Source organism: Carcharhinus amblyrhynchos, chromosome 29 (genome assembly GCF_965287045.1).
Source record: "Carcharhinus amblyrhynchos chromosome 29, sCarAmb.v2.hapA, whole genome shotgun sequence".
Lineage (NCBI taxonomy): Eukaryota > Metazoa > Chordata > Chondrichthyes > Carcharhiniformes > Carcharhinidae > Carcharhinus > Carcharhinus amblyrhynchos.
Genome location: NC_137352.1, coordinates 29,919,736 through 29,936,497, shown reverse-complemented (window position 1 = coordinate 29,936,497; position 16,762 = coordinate 29,919,736). Strand labels below are relative to the sequence as shown.

Below are 16,762 nucleotides of genomic sequence, written 5' to 3'. Positions count from 1 at the left end.
AAGGGGGGCGGTTTAGAACGGAGTTGAGGAGGAACTTCTTCACTCAAAGGGTGGTGACTCTCTGGAATTCTCTGCCCGTTGAAGTGGTGGAGGCTGCCTCGCTAAATATTTTTAAGACGCGGGTTGATGGGTTTTTGATAGGAGAGGGGATTAAGGGTTATGGGGAGAGGGCGGGAAAGTGGAACTGAGCAGCGACAGATCAGCCATGATCTTATTGAATGGCGGGGCAGGCTCGAAGGGCTGGATGGCCTACTCCTGCTCCTATTTCTTATGTTCTTATGTTCTTATTCAGCCTCCCTTCATAGTTCAACCCCCTCAACTCCAGTAGCAGTTTCGTGAACCTCCTCTGCACTCCCTCCAAGGCCAAAATATCCTTGCGTAAGTGCGGCGACCAAAACTGCACACAGTACTCCAGCTGCGGCCTCACCAGTGCCCTGTACAGTCACAGCAAGACCTCCCTGCTTTTATATTCAATCCCCCTCGCTATGAAGGCCAGCATCCCATTTAATGATCCCACTCCTGTTTAATGATTATTCCTCATGTCGATTATGAGATAACAACCAGGTCTGAAAGGTGCACCATGTTGGTGATTGAATTCTAATGGGTAAAGTAAACCGCAGAACCATCAGGTGTACAAACACACACACACAGATCTGAGAGTAAGGGTCCACAGATGCTTCAAGGTGGCAGAACAGATGGTAAAGGTGGTGAAGAAAGCATATGGCATCAGCCAGGGCATCGAGCATAAAAGTTGGCATTGGCAAAGCCACATTTGGAATACTACGTCCAATTCTGGTCGCCACACTACCAGAAGGGCGGGGAAGCTTTGGAGGGAGTACAGAAAAGGTTTGCCAGGATGATCAGCAATGAGGAGAGATTGAATAAACTGGGATTGTTCTCTATGGAAAGATGAAAGCTGAGGGGGCGACCTGATAGAAGTTTATAGACTTATGACAGGCATAGATAACATAGATAATAGGTGAAGGGTTGGAAGCTTTTTCCCAGAACAGAAATGATCATTACAAGGGAGCACAAGTTCAAGGCAAAGGGGGAAATGTTCAGTGGAGATGTACAGGGGAAGTTTTTTATAGAGAGGGTGATGAGAGCCTGCAGTGCACTGTCACGTGAGGTGGTTAAGGTAGACAATTAGCGACATTTAAGACTTATCTGGATAGGCACATGAACAAGCAGGAGATGGAGGGATACAGGCGGGTGATCTGGATAGGACAATGTGATCGGCACAGGCTTGATGGGCCGAAGGACCTGTTCCTGTGCAATACTGTTCTTTGTTCATTCTTGTACATCAATACTGAGAAAGGGTGTCACAGTTTTCACTGGGGGTGGGCAGTTCTGTCCCGGCCTTTCACAGTGCTGTGATAAGGTTCCTTGACCAGAATTTCCCGGTCATTCACGCTCCCCCGCTGTTGCCGGCCAGGATGGAGAATTTGGCACTCCGATTACTGCAGCGGGATCGGAGAGAACCAGCGTGAACGGCTGGAGAATTCCAGTCTAGTGTTTGCAGATGCGAATGTAGGGGTGAAGCAAGGTGAAAGTTGCCCTTTAGTTCGGTGACGTTGTGAAGCAGGAAGCCATCAGCTCCTGGAACAATACCTTCCCCTAGTTTCTAAATATCGTGACGACCAGAGTGCACTGTTGGCTGGGGTTGAGCAAATGTTCACTGCAACATCCTGGGAATATTCCTGGGGGAACGTATTTGAAATGATACAGGGGAGAAACAGATCTGGGGCGCAGATGGTGACATGTGTCACCGTCATCTCTCTCTCTCCCAAACAGTTAGACATGCAAATAAAAGCAAAATACTGCAGACACTGGACATCATTGTCCAAAAACATTGGATAAATTCAGCAGGCCTGACAACGTCTCAAAGAATCCCTACAGTGCAGAAAGAGGCCATTTGGCCCACTGAGTGTATACTGACCACAATCCCACCCAAGCCCTATTCCCAGAACTCCACACACTTACCATGGAGACACAGGGGGAAAGTGCAAACTGGGACAACAAGCCAAGCCCGGAATTAGACCTGGGACCCTAGCACTGTGAGGCAGCAGTGCTAACTACTGCGCCACCCTCACACAGTGGAGAGAGAAACACAGTTATCATTTCAGATCTAAATCCGTGTGGGATTCCTCTGGGTGCTTTGGTTTCCTCCCACAGTCCAAAGGTGTGCTGCTTAGCTCGATTGGCCAAGTTAAATTGACCCTAGTGTCAGGGGGATTAGCAGGATAAATGTGTGGGGTTACGGGAATGGGATTGTGGTGGGTTTAATCCAGCATTTTCCATTTTCAGTAATTGGATAGCGAATTACAGGGGAGGGAAGATTACCGATCGGAACAGAAAATACTCACCGCCATTTTCCTCTCCAAATTTTGCACAGCTGATTCTGTACAACAAGACAATTAAAGAGATTTTCCCCAGAATTGGATACTCAAGTTACTGAGATTGGAGGAGGCCCTGAAGTAAACTCCTTAATGAAGAGAGATGAAAAATTGGAGACAAGGAGAAGGGGGGGGGTAAGGGGTAGAGATTCTCCAGTTCCCCCTTCCCCCACAGTACCCCCCCAACCCCGCCCCTCCCCGAGAATTGCAATGACACGGAGGATCAGGAGTTGTACAGGTCGCGACACTTTAGTCCTGCCCTGATGGTCCCGCCCACAGTGGGAGGCAACCTGTTAATTATGCAAGCCTGCTAACCATAATACAGTTAATGGGATTGACAGCCCATTTCCTGAAACCCCCACCCCCAACTGTCCCCCTGCCCAACATTCACCCAACCCCCCCAGCGGGAACTGCAGTGGCAGCAGGTTTTTGAAATATATTTCCATTGACAGGTCAATGGATTTCCATTCAGCTTCCAGTCAGTTGTGTTTATTTACATTTCACTTCACACTTGAATGCATCTCAAGTACTTCTGTTGTTCCTAACCACAATGTTTACACGCACTCTAAGCCTGATTGACAGCAACAGTGATTAGTCATCACCCAATGTGGTCATGGTGTGTTGGATCTCCAGGGACTGTCACCAACCCCTCATTAAAGAGGGGCAACCCCCCCCACCATTCAAATAATGGGTCACCCTCCCCCATGCCATACGGGCATGAGGGTGACCCGACCTAGGCCTCCCTCTACCCCCCAAACCCCTGGTCAGGCCCCCTATACTGTCAGACTCCCATTCAGGCACCCCTTTAGGCCACATACCTTGCCAGTGCTAATGGTGCACAGGTCCCTGATACCTTGGGCCCTGGCTGAGGGGTGGGGGGTTGGGTGGTCATGAAGGTAGTCCCAGTGGCCGTTTGCCGCTCTGCCACTGCCAGACTGCAAACACAGGGGCCCTCAAGTGTACAAGGGTTTGGGTGTGGCTCAGACTGGGGGGCAAAAGTTTGACCTCGCCCCTCTCCCCCAGGGTGGCTCGACTAGGTCCCTGCCCATAGTGGAAGCCAACATGCTAATTGTGGTAAACCTCCTAACTGCAACTTCACTGCCCATTCACCACCACCCAACATTCAGCTCATAGAAATCATAGAAACCCTACAGTACAGAAAGAGGCCATTCAGACCATCGAGTCTGTTCCGACCACAATCCCACCCAGGCCCTAACCCTTTATCCCTTCTCAATTTTATATATTTTGTATCTCTACATATTTCACACACTCATCCCTCTAACCTACACATCTCAGGACACGGCAAACTATCTCTCAGATGGCAAACTACCACATTCCTCTTCTAACTTCAGATAATTATCCGCCGTCAGGTTTTTGCTACCAAAGTGGATAACCTCACATTTATCCACATTGTACTGCATCTGCCATTCATTTTCCCACCCACTCAACTTGTCCAAATCATACTCAAGCATCTCCGCATCCTCCTCACAGCTCACCCTCCAATTGGTACAGACCCAGTGGACCAAATGGCCTCCTTTCATACTGTTGGGATTCCACTCTATGAAGTGCTCACAGGGGTAGAATGGACCAGGTGTCCTACCTCTTCTTTGATTCACGTGGCTGGACTCTCCCTTCTAGCCCTGGCAAGCATGAAGGTCACCCCCTGGCGTGGTGATTTCAGGCAATCAACATCTGCAATCCTGCTTGGCTACTGTGAAAATGTTGAGGACTTCAAAGGGGTCTGCTCACACCCGCAGCATCTGATAGGAAGAAAGGAAAATCCCTGCTCCAGGATGGAGTGCTGCAGTGATTTAAAATCCTGCCAGGTGACCAGAGGGGGGGTAGTAGTGCTGAAAGAGGGCATAAAGATTAAAGTGACCACTTTAGAATTTTCCGAGTTGACGGGGATGCAGGAATAAGAAATAGGAGCAGGAGTAGGCCATCCAGCCCTTCGAGCCTGCCCCGCCATTCAATAAGATCATGGCTGATCTGTCGCTGCTCAGTTCCACTTTCCCGCCCTCTCCCCATAACCCTTAATCCCCTCTCCTATCAAAAACCCATCAACCCGCGTCTTAAAAATATTTAGCGAGGTAGCCTCCACCACTTCAACGGGCAGAGAATTCCAGAGATTCACCACCCTTTGAGTGAAGAAGTTCCTCCTCAACTCCGTTCTAAACCGCCCCCCATTTATCTTGAGACTGTGCCCCCTAGTCCTATTGTCTTTTTCTGAGCGGGAAGAGTCTTTCCACCTCTATCCTATCCATCCCATTCATCATCTTATACGTCTCAATGAGATCTCCTCTCATTCTTCTAAACTCTAACGAGTACAAGCCCAGTTTATTCAGCCTCTCCTCATAGCTCAACCCCCTCAACTCCGGTATCAGCCTAGGAATGCAGATGTCCATCACAGGGATGCCCGAAACGACCATGCCAGGGGTGATCTGCAGGTCTATCAGGGCCAAAAGGGATAGTTCAGCCACGAGATCACCATCCAAGGGTCACTGGACCTAGATTCTTGACGATGCTCAGGGGGGCCAAAGTGCCAGCTCAGTGTATCAGTGCCAGGACACGCCAGGGAGGAGTGCACCATTGGCACTACCAAGCTGCGATAGGGGGTCTGGCTGGCGGCGGTGGGGTGCTGAATGTTGGTCTGAATGGGGATCTGAGTGGGGAGGGAACTGAGTAGGGAGGAATGATGAGTAGGAGGCCGAGGGGTGGTCAGACCAGCCTCATGCATGCATTGTTTGAGGGGAAAACTTATTATTTGTGGGTTGGAGGCGGGGGTTAGGGTTAAGGATGCCTCTTTGATGAGGTGCTGTAGTGCTCCCCTGATCAGGAGGGCTGGGGAGGGTGGTCACCATTTCATATCTAGGGGAGGGGACCTGTCTCTGAGCGCAGAGATTGGGGTTTGCCCTTTAAACAGGAGGCCTGATCTCTGACCAGCCCAGCTGAGTGGCAGCTTTGTCAGAGTGCGTGAATTTGCATTCATCAGGTGGGTGAATCCCATCCAGCGTTCACTGCCTGTGCCAGAAGCACACTAACATAGGAACTTAGTCCCAACCCAGGAGAATCATAGCCAGGACCTGCCACAACTGAGAAATCTTTTGAATAAGAATCTGTTCCTTACAAATCTACGTGACGAGAAAACCTGACAGGGTTAACCTGGTTAGAATACGATAAAGAGGGTTAGCTCCATGTCCCTGGATACTGTTACCTACCGAAAATCAATGGAATTCAGTTTTGGTTAGACCACATTTGGAATATTACGTCCAGTTCTGGTAGCCTCACTACCAGAAGGACGTGGAGGCTTTGGAGAGAGTGCAGAAAAGGTTTACCAGGATGTTGCCTGGTACGGAGGGTATTAGCCATGAGGAGAGATTGGGTAAACTAGGGTTCTTCTCCCTGGAAAGACGGAGGTTGAGGGGCGAAGTTTATAAGATTATGAAGGTCACAGATAGAGTGAACAGTTGGAAGCTTTTTCCCAGGTCAGAAATGACACACTCAAGGGGTCACAAGTTCAAGGTAAAGGGGGGCAAGGTTCAATAGATATGGGGGGGACATCTTTTACACGGAGGGTGGTGGGGGCCTGGAATGCACTACCAAACAAGGTGGTTGAGGCAGATACGTTAGGATCATTTAAGACTTTTTTAGATAGCCACATGAACAGACTGGGAATAGAGGGATACAAACGGGTGGTCTAGATAGGAACACATGATTGATGCAGGCTTGGAGGGCCGAAGGGCCTGTTCCTGTGCTGTATTGTTCTTTGAACATTTCAATCGATGCAGAATTCACAGTCCTCCAGGGAGAGAGGTCCCTTCTTGTGTGAAAGAACTCTTCCTGACGTCACACCTAAATGGTTTGCCTTTAATTTTAATATTGCTGTCCTTGTTCTGGGTTCCTCACCACAAGACATAATTCTTCCACATTTTCCCTACTGAATGATACAAAATTTCGCAAGATGTACGGAACAGAAATAGGACATTCAGTTCACTAGAATGCACTGGTGATTGTGTAGCCAGCAGAGAGGATGTGACAATAGGGTTGATGAGGGGGAGCCAGTTGTTGTGATTTATTGCAACTTTCAGAAGTCTTTCAACAAAGTCCTGCATAAGAGATTAGCGTGTAAAATTAAAGCGCGTGGGGTTGAGGTGGTGAATTGAGATGGATAGAAAACTGGTAGGCAAACAGGAAACAAGGAGTAATAATAAACAGGTCACTTTCCAAGTGGTAGGTAGTGACTAGTGGGGTATCGCAGTGATCTGTGCTGGGACCCCAGCTGTTCACTTTTTATACTAAGGATTTGGAAGAGGGAAATAAATGTATTGTCTTCAAATTTGCCAATGACACCGAGTAACGCCCAGAGGAAGTAGAAAGGGCAAATCAAAGAAGAGGTAGGACACCAGGACCCTACCCCTGTGAGCACTTCATAGAATGGAATCCCAACAGCATGAAAGGAGGCCATTTGGTCCATTGGGTCTGTACCAATTGGAGGGTGAGCTGTGAGGAGGATGCGGAGTGTGATTTGGACAAGTTGAGTGGGTGGGCAAATGAATGGCAGATGCAGTACAATGTGGATAAATGTGAGCTTATCCACTTTGGTAGCAAAAAACAGGAGGGCAGATAATCATCTGAAGTTAGAAGGGGAATGTGCATCGAGACCTGGGTGCCCTCGTATACCAGTCGCTGAAGGTAAGCGGGCAGTAAAGTGAAAAATGGTACATTGGCCTTCATAGCGAGAGGAGTACAGGAGCAGGGATGTCTTGATGCAGTTATACAGTGCCTGGTGAGGCAACACCTGGAATATTGTGTGCAGCTTTGGTCTCCTTATCTGAGGAAGGATGTTCTTGCTCCAGAGAGAGTGCAAAGAAGGTTTGCCAGACTGATTCCTGGGGTATCAGAACTTGTGTCTGAGGAGAGACTAAATTAGTTAGGATTATATTTGTTGGAGTTCAGAAGAATGAGTGAGGATCTCAAAGAAGCCCATAAAATTCTAACAGGACTAGACAGGATAAATGCAAGGAGGATGGTGGGGATGACCAGAACCAAGGGTCACAGTCTGAGGATACAAAATAGACCATTTAGGACAGAAATGAGATCATCCATGATCATAAAGAATGGCGGAGTAGGCTCGAAGGGCAAAATGGCTTCCTCCTGCTCCTATTTTCTATGTTCCTATGTGCTCTATGAGTTTCCACCCATTCCTTCCTGATGTCAAAGATTTGTATACAAACACTGGGTGCCCTCAGTTGCTGCACTCTTCTTAGAACTGTCCGACTTCCATGGTCTCTATCTGTTCCTTGAGTGCACTGTTCCTTCAGTATCTTACCCAGCCCCTCTCCCCCACCCTACTCCCTCTAGTCCCAGACAAATACCATGGCTAATCCCCCTATACTACACACCATGGGACAATTTAGCATGGCCAATCCACCTAGCCCGACCCCAGCCTTTCAGCAGATCTTTCTACTCCCCTTTCTTCCATATACTCTTCTTTCAAAAGCATCTAAGCTTTTTGACTCAACCACCACCTGTGATTGTGCTCCCCGTATTCTCACCACTCTTTGTATAAAGAAATTTCTCTGAATTCCTAGATGTGTTTATTGGTAACTTTCCTGTTTATCTTGCTTCTAGGTTTGGATGTTTCTATAAGCAGGGATGTCCCCTCAACATCTCCCCTGTCTAACCCATTCAGAATTGTGGAGACCTCCATTAGTCTTCTCTCCTCTAAAGAAAAATAATCAGTCAAAATTTGAGCCCACAATGGTGACACGCTGGAATTAAAGCTGAACCTAGCATTACAACAGAAGCTGAGGTGGGGACTGTCTGAGGAGAAGCTGTCACTGCAAGGATCTTGGCTCACTGGAATCATAGAACCCTACAGTGCAGAAAGAGGCCCTTCAGCCCATCGAGTCTGCACCGACCACAATCCCACCCAGGCCCTACCCCCATATCACTACATATTATACCCACTAATCCCTCTAACCTACACATCCCTGGACACTAAGGGGCAATTTCTTAGCATGGCCAATCAACCTAACCCACACATCTTTGGACTGTGGGAGGAAACCCACACAGACACGAGGAGAATGTGCAAACTCCACACAGACAGTGACCCGAGCCGGGAATCGAACCCAGGACCCTGGCGCTGTGAAGCAGCAGTGCTGACCCACTGTGCTACCGTGCCTACTGGGACCAACAGCTGAAGACAACCCAGAGTGCAGAGGGTCAAATGCAGAGCATGTGATTGGGTGGAGGTTTTAGCGGGAATTCTAGCTGTAAAAAGTGAACAGCTTTAGCTTTGATGTGACGTTAAACTTTTAAAATAAAATCTGAATCTGCGGCCCTAACCTGCCCACCTCCTGTATTGATGCGTAGATGCTGACGTTGGACTAGGGTAAACTCAATAAGAAATCTCACATTGCCAGGTTAAAGTCCAACCAGTTTACTTGATAATAAACTCACAAGCTTTCGGACACACTGTTCCTTTGTCAGAACTTTCCACACATCTGACGAAGGAACAACGTTTCCGAAAGCTTGTTGTTTTACTATAAACTGGTTGGATTTTAACCTGGTGTTGTGAGACTTCTTACTGTGTTCACCCCCAGCATTAACAGAGAATTTGAGTGATTAATTGGTAGAAAATGGTTACAACTGCTCAACGGTCCGTTCACAAGGTGCAAAGATTCAGGATGGGTCCTGATATCAGGTGGTGGAGGTTAGAAAGAAATTTTACTCTCAGGGCACTTGGGTCAATGAATTACCACACGTGGCTTTGTTGAAACACAAGTAGTCATGACATGTTGGAGGGAGTTAGAGAAGGACAGTAGAGAAGCAATGGAAGGGACAGATAGAGACATGGAACTAGGACAGTTCCAACAAGAGAGCAGCAACCGAGGGGTTCCAATGTTCGTATACAAATCTTTGACGTGGAAAGGAAAGTTGAGAATAAGTTTGGGAGACTCACGAGTGTCACATCCTTGATCAAAAGAACCAGACAAAGATAAGGTGAAAATATCTTACACTGCGTGCTGTTATAATCCAAAATACATTTACTAAAAGGGTGAGGGAAGAGGAATCAATATTCACAAGAGAATTGGATGAATATTTGAAGGTAACATATCGACAGGGCTATAGGGGAAGAGTAGGGGATTGGGGTTAAGTAGATCAAAGCACCTAAGCGGGGTGGCACGGTGGCACAGTGGTTAGCACTGCTGCCTCACAGTGCCATGGACCCAGGTTCAATTCTGCCCTCGGGTGACTGTCTGTGCTGGGTTTGCACATTCTCCTCATGTCTGCGTGGGTTTCCTCTGAGTGCTCCGGTTTCCTCCACACTCCAAAAGTGTGCAGGTTAGATTGATTGGCCATGCAAAATTGACCCTGGTGTCAGGGGGATTAGCAGGGTAAAGATGAGGGTTGCAGGAATAGGGCCTGGGTGGGATTGTGATCACTATGGACCAAATGGCCTCCTTTCATGCTGTTGGGATTCCATTCTATGAAGTGCTAACAGAGGTAGAATGGACCAAGTGTCCTACCTCTTCTTTGATTTGCCCTTCCTACTTCCTTTGGGCATTACTTCGTTTACCAGTGTGACTGGGTCACCATTTCACTGCATAACTGGGCGTAAATTCACCGCCTCCATGTCATGAGGCAGCAACTAAGGCACTTAGCCAATTTGGTGAGGGTTTTAGCACACCAATGGTTGGATGCAACTTTTAGTCACTCCATGAACAGGGCAGAATCTGGGCCCCTGGCGCTGTGGGGCAGCAGTGCTAACCACGGTGCCACCGTGCCACCACTGTGGCTGGCGGGACTCATTAGCGTTCCAGTCCCAGGATACCTACTTTTGTTTCATTGTACACGATCGCCTTTAACCAGTTGACGTCAGCTGTCTTAAACGGAACGAGCACAAAGAGGGTATCAGGATTGTTTTCAGCTCTGGGATCTGCAGCCACTGATTCCGGGTAAAATATCCTCAGAGTTGTTTTGTTGCCAACATCATTTTCATAGCCTCTCACTGGAGCATTGTTTAACCTGGCAACACAGAGCATTTTAGTCAAATTTAGGTGCCATTAGAATGAGTGTAGGAGGGAAGATCAGAATGACATTCTTTGCAGGAATTTTCTCACAAAATAGAAGGTACTTGTTTGAACCCCTATTATATCCATCCTGTGAGTGATGCTCCCTGCTGGAATTCAGAGTTGTAAAGCCACCCAAGTAAAGCCTAAATATCGCTGTGTTCTTAGTAAATAGCACGTATCATAAAATTGATTGGTTTATTGGACACAATGACTGAAACGTACTGAAAAAGAGGCAGTGGCGTAGTGGTATACTCATTGGAGTCTAAACCAAAGACTTAAGGCAATACTCTGTGACCTCAGTTTCCTGCTTCACCACAGCAGATGGTGATTGTGAATTCAATAAAAATCTGGAAGTAAAAGTCTATTGGTGACCATGAAACCATTGTGGATTGTCATAAAAACCCATCTGGTTCATTAATGTCTTTTATGGAAGGAAATCTGCTGTCCTCGCCTCGTCTGGCCTACATATGACTCCAGGCCCACAGCATTGTGGCTCACTCTCAACCGTTCTCTCAAATGGTCCAGCCAGCCAAGGAACGGACAACAAATGCCAATGATGCCCGCACCTCAGGAACAAAGGGAGAACATGATAAACTTCTGAGAGTCTAAATTCCTCACAAACTCAAAAGTGAAATTCCAAAAGGAAGTTAAGGTCAAAAAGAAACTGAAAGTTGGTCAGTATCGGAGAAGAGCAAAGTGAGTCAGGGTCATCGATTAAGATAAATCATTCAATGTCACAGTTCCGACCATTAAATAGAGTTGGTAGTCAAAGACAGGATTCACAAAGTCAGAAATCTTGGGTGAATTTTCCCATCCCACCCGCCATGGCAACTGTGGGAGGCGCGGACGGACCATACAGAGGTCCTTTGACCTAATCTTGAGACGAGAGTGGCCAGAAAATCCCGCCTGTTGAGAGAATGGCACTAAACTATGGGAATGAATAGAGATATCCAGACAGAAAGGGAAAGAAGTCAGGTCAGTCAATGGACAGAATGTAGATCGGCAGAAGAGAAAAGATATTCTTTTTCATTATTTTGTATCAGATTTTCTGATGTGGATATCCCAGTGTTGGTCTGGAGTGGGCACAGTAAGAAGTCTCACAATATCAGGTTGAAGTCCAACAGGTTTATTTGGAATCACGAGCTTTCGGAGCACTACTCCTCCATCAGTTGAAGCACTCCAAAAGCTCGTGATTCCAAATAAACCTGCTGGACTTTAACCTGGTGTTGTGAGACTTCTTACTATGATTTTTTTTTTGTTAAAGGCATACTGGTCTTCAGAAAAATAATTTTTAGCAAATGGTAAAGTAAATGACTGAGATATTCATCAGATATATTTTGGTTGCAATTACACACAGTCACAACACATTTGGAGCCCAATTTGTTCAGTTTGTTTTATTAATCATGGCTGGGTTGGTAGCAACCTTGCCCTTAAAGGTTCAAGTCCCACTGCAGTGCCTGGCTTATAAGTTCAGGTTTGAACTATTGTCCAGAACGGAGAGGATGCTGCACTGTGGGAGTTATTTCTTCACTACTGAACTGAAGCATCAGCTTAAATGATTACCCAACAGCAAATACGCAGCCACTGAGACACATAGAACATTACTGCGCAGTACAGGCCCTTTGGCCCTGTTCACACTGAAATGATACCGTTGTGATTAAAGCATCTGCACGTCACTCACCGAATAACAACGTCATATTTGTTGATTGTGTCTCCCAGGGAGCTGTTCGTCAGGGTGTTCCCGTTGCCAACAATCACACATCGTTTACAACTTAACCTGACAAAACAAACATCTTCATTGAAGAAGCACAAGTAAATGCTGTAGTATTCTTTTCATTTCGGAATAATGAAAAGAATACTTTAAAATGACAAAGCGACGTTCATGAGAAATTCAAACCCATTTAAGTGGCAAATTATCTCCATGGAATGTGCTCTGGCCAACAGAGAGTGTCAGGTAAATAATGGTACAGGACTTGGGATAGATTCCAACAGAACACGCCAACTATTTTAATCAATAATTTAAAATATTTCCACACCTCTCTCTGTGGTTGTTCCTACTAAATTGGTCTATACACTCCCAATTAATTCAAGTTCTCACGCAAGGTACATTAGGCACTAATCTCCTGTGATTAATTGGGATTTCAGATATGGGTAATTAGATTTTTAATGACAACATTAAAATGAGTAACAGTCATTGGGTAAGTATTCAAAAATGCACATCCAAACGTTTTGCCTGGTTCAAATTTGCAGCGTGTTCAAGTGAAAAGCAGGTTGAGCAAATGTTCTTTTGGTTGTGTGCGCGATTTACCTCCTTGGTTACTTCTTACGAGTTGTCTGCTGCAACAGTGCACAACACAACGATAACTACAACAACAATCTATTTCGATAGTGTTTTCAGCGTAACGAAACATTGCAAGGCACTTCACCGAAACATTTAAAACTAAATATGGCACTGAGCTGCATAAGAACGTTTTAGATCAGATGACGGGCGCTTGGTCAGAGAAGGTTTTAAGAGTGTCTTAAAGGAAGACGTGAGATAAAGAGGTGAGAGGTGTTGGGAGAGAATTTCAGAGCTTAAGGTCTTAGCAGCTGTGCCGTCAGTGAATGGTGAAGAAATTTCAACTGAGAAAGAATAAGAGGCTAGAATTAGAGGAGTGCAAGGGCAGCAGGGTGGCACAGTGGGTTAGCACTGCTACTTCACAGCACCAGGGGCCCTGGTTCGATTCCCAGCTTGGGTCACTGTCTGTGTGGCATCTGTACATTCTCCCCATGTCTCTGTGGGTTTCCTCCGGGTACTCCGGTTTCCTCCCACACTCTGAAAGATGTGCTGGTGAGACGCATTGACCCGAACAGGCATCGAGACTGTGGTGACTGGGGGAATTTCACAGTAACTTCAATGCAGTGTTTATGTAAGTCTTACTTGTGACTAATAAATAACTTTACCTCAGATTTCCGTGGAGACGGAGCAGTTTATGACGATGGGCAAGGATGGGATCACGGAGGGTTATGAAAACAAAGATGAGAATTTTAAAATCACCACTTTGTCCAGGCGCCAGTGTAGATCAGCAAAGACAGGGGTAATAGGACAGGGGTAATAGGAGAATCAATCCTGCTGCAAGTTAAGACGTGGGGAGCAGAGCACTGACCTCATTTATTGGAGGGTCAGGACTGATAATGTTCTGCAGTGTCGGAGGGTCAGCACTGAGGGAGCGCTGCACCTTTGGTGCTGTTGTCTTTAAGATTAAATCATATATGTTAGAGAAGAGCAGGAGGCTTTCTCTCCCAATGCAGTGGTAAATTCTCAACCACCTGCGTTAATAAATGCCCAGGTATCCATCCTGTTCTTTGTTCTCTTTGTTGTTGTTGTGTTGCTGGTGTTGGAAGCTTCCTGAACACTAATTGGGTGTTATGTTTCCAATACTGCAGCAGTGACAGTAAATTGAGCAAAGCATCACAAGCTATTTCACAGCACTGTGATCAGGCAGAAAACATCGATTCCAAATTATAGGCATGATGTGGAGATGCCGGCGTTGGACTGGGGTGGGCACAGTGAGAAGTCTCACAACACCAGGTTAAAGTCCAACAGGTTTAATTGGTAGAACAAGTGTGTCGCTCCTTCTTCAGGAGAGTCTCACTTGAAGAAGGAGTGAGACTCTGAAAGCTCGTGTTACCAGATAAACCTGTTGGACTTTAACCTGGTGTTGTGAGACTTCTCACTGCCCCAATTATAGAATCAGACGTTAGGACGGGCGGCCAGTAGCCTGGTGAAAGAGCAGGGGTTTAAGGAATGTCTTAAGTGGAGAGAGAGAATGGGGCATGAAGGGGCACTCTGAACCATAGAATCCCTACAGTGTAGAAGGAGGCCATTCAGCCCATTGAACCTGCACTGACTCTCATAAAGGGCATCTTACTCAGGCTCATCCCATGCCCTATTCATCTGTAACCTCACGCATTTACCCTGGCTAATCCCCTTAACCTAATTTAGTGTGGCCAATTTTCACCTAACTTGTAACTCGTAGTGAACCTTAGCAGACTGACCAGACCCAGAAGGCCACCTTGGTGAGACAAACCGGAGATCAGAACCAGTGCTAAAAGACAGTGAATGTCCAAATCAATGGCTGCAGACCCTGAAACATCAACCAACCCTCAAGGACTAAGGAACAGCCTATCCCAGCCTTACTGAATGGGTATTACCAGTCTTTTCAACAACAGCTCAAATATAATGACAAGGTGCGGATAGGGTGTGGGGAATCCTCATTGTGGGATTCTTTGTACAGTCTGCTTCAGTTCATGCAGAAGACTTCACTTTAAGATATTTCTGCCTATGTAACTAACTATGCTAAGCTTTAAAGCTAATTTGGCCACATTTTAACACGCAGCAGGCATGCTGGGATGAGCTTAGAGACTGACCGCATTTTTGAAAGGTAAACAGACTTTTCATAAGCTAAAACAAAGCTTTCCGTAGCACAGCTGCAAATTGTCTGGGAAAGTTAGAGACATAATTTGTACAAAAATTTCAATAACATAGATATGAATGAACTTAGATGGTAGAGACTGTTCTATATTTAGTCAGTTCAATACAGTAAGAAGTCTGACAACACCAGGTTTAAGTCCAACCGATTTATTTGATAGTAAACTCGCGAGCATTCGGGGTTTGTCCCTGTGTCAGGTGAATGGAGAGATCTGGCGTCAGACAGAGCATATAACAGCACACACAGTTTACAGATTACTGATTAGAATGTGAGTCTTTTCAACTAACCTGCTATTCAAGTCTTAAAGATGCTGACAGTGTGAGTGTATGTGTACTGTCTGGAGACAATACATATCTCTTTAACCTGTGCTTAATGCTCCTTCCACTCACACTGTCGGCATCTTTAAGACTTGAATAGCAGGTTAGTTGTAAAGACTCACATTCTAATCAGTAATCTATAAACCGTGTGTGCTTTATATGCTCTGTCCGAGGTCAGAACTCTCCATTCACCTGACACAGGGAGAAACCCCGAAAGCTTGTGAGTTTACAATCAAATAAATCCGTTGGACTTAAACCTGGTGTTGTCAGACTTCTTACTGTGTTTACCCCAGTCCAACGACGGCATCTCCACATCATGGTCAGTTCAATCCAGAGTATGCTTTGAGTTATTTGATCAGCACAATATTGGCTTTTGGAGGTCTCTCTCTCTTCTCTCTCACTCTCTCTTTCAAGTAAATCTTTTTCGCTTTCTGCAATGATGATATTAAGTTTTATTCAATAAACGAAGTTCAACTTTGTGTCAGTTCTGAGGAATGAATAGGTCCTGCACCCGTGTTAGTAGACAGCTAGTTTAGATTTGAGGCTATTAGAGATTTAAGACTGTTTTCTGAAGAATCCTGCAAAGAGATTGTCCTGCGTTGATAAAGTGATCAATAAAGTTGTGTTTGACCTTCACCTGACTGTTGTCCCCTTTGTCTATCTCACTGTGTAAGCACCTGAGTTAAAAATGGTTACTGCAAACCAGTCGAGGTTAAATCAGGGTTTACCCATATTTTCTCACTCTACAACACTTGAAAACAAACACTAGTTAAAGCTTGAAAACCAACAATATTCCGCATTTGTATAGCTCCCCTAATTGAGCAACGCATCACAAGCTATTTCACAGCAGTTGATCAGACAGAAAACATTGATTCCAAATTATAGACATGATGTGGAGATGCTGGCGTTGGACTGGGGTGGGCAGAGTAAGAAATCTCACAACACCAGGTTAAAGTCCAACAGGTTTAATTGGTAGAACAAGTGTGTCACTCCTTCTTCAGGAGAGTCTCACTTGAAGGAGTGAGACTCTGAAAGCTCGTGCTACCAAATAAACCTGTTGGACTTTAACATGGTGTTGCGAGACTTCTCACTGCCCAAATTATAGAATTAGACAATTGGGACAGGCAGTCAGAAGCCTTGTCAAAGAGCACAGGTTTAAGGAATGTGGAAGTGGAGAGAGAGAATGGGGCATGAAGAGGTTTTGGGAATGAGTCCCAGAGTTTAGAGCCCAGGCAGATTTTTACACAAAGCCCCCAGTGGTGGAGAATAAGAAGTGGGGGGAGAAAGCCAACCTGAAGGGAGGGAGGTTCTGGAATGTTCTAGGGCTGTTTCATTTATACTATGAAAGGCTGATGTTCTGCATGGATCTACTAAACAGTGCTCAGTGTCAAACAGGTGGTGAGGGAGTCTGGGCTTCATATGCTGGGGGATCTTACCGAAACATATACGATTATAAAGGGAATAGATAAGATAGAAGCAGGGAGGTTGTTTCCACAGGC

At 46.0% G+C, this 16,762-nt stretch overlaps 1 protein-coding gene across 1 annotated transcript in view; it reads right to left on the bottom strand.

Moving 5' to 3' along the window:
- Positions 1 to 16,762, bottom strand: part of LOC145359800 (CMP-N-acetylneuraminate-beta-galactosamide-alpha-2,3-sialyltransferase 4-like) — a 126,466-nt gene that overhangs the window by 25,350 nt on the left and 84,354 nt on the right. Inside the window, exons 10-11 of the mRNA XM_080214576.1 lie at positions 12,156 to 12,251; positions 10,238 to 10,427 (exon numbers count right to left, since the gene is read on the bottom strand). Of these exons, the coding sequence (XP_080070702.1) occupies positions 10,238 to 10,427; positions 12,156 to 12,251 (286 nt within the window). The remainder of the gene's footprint in view (positions 1 to 10,237; positions 10,428 to 12,155; positions 12,252 to 16,762) is intronic.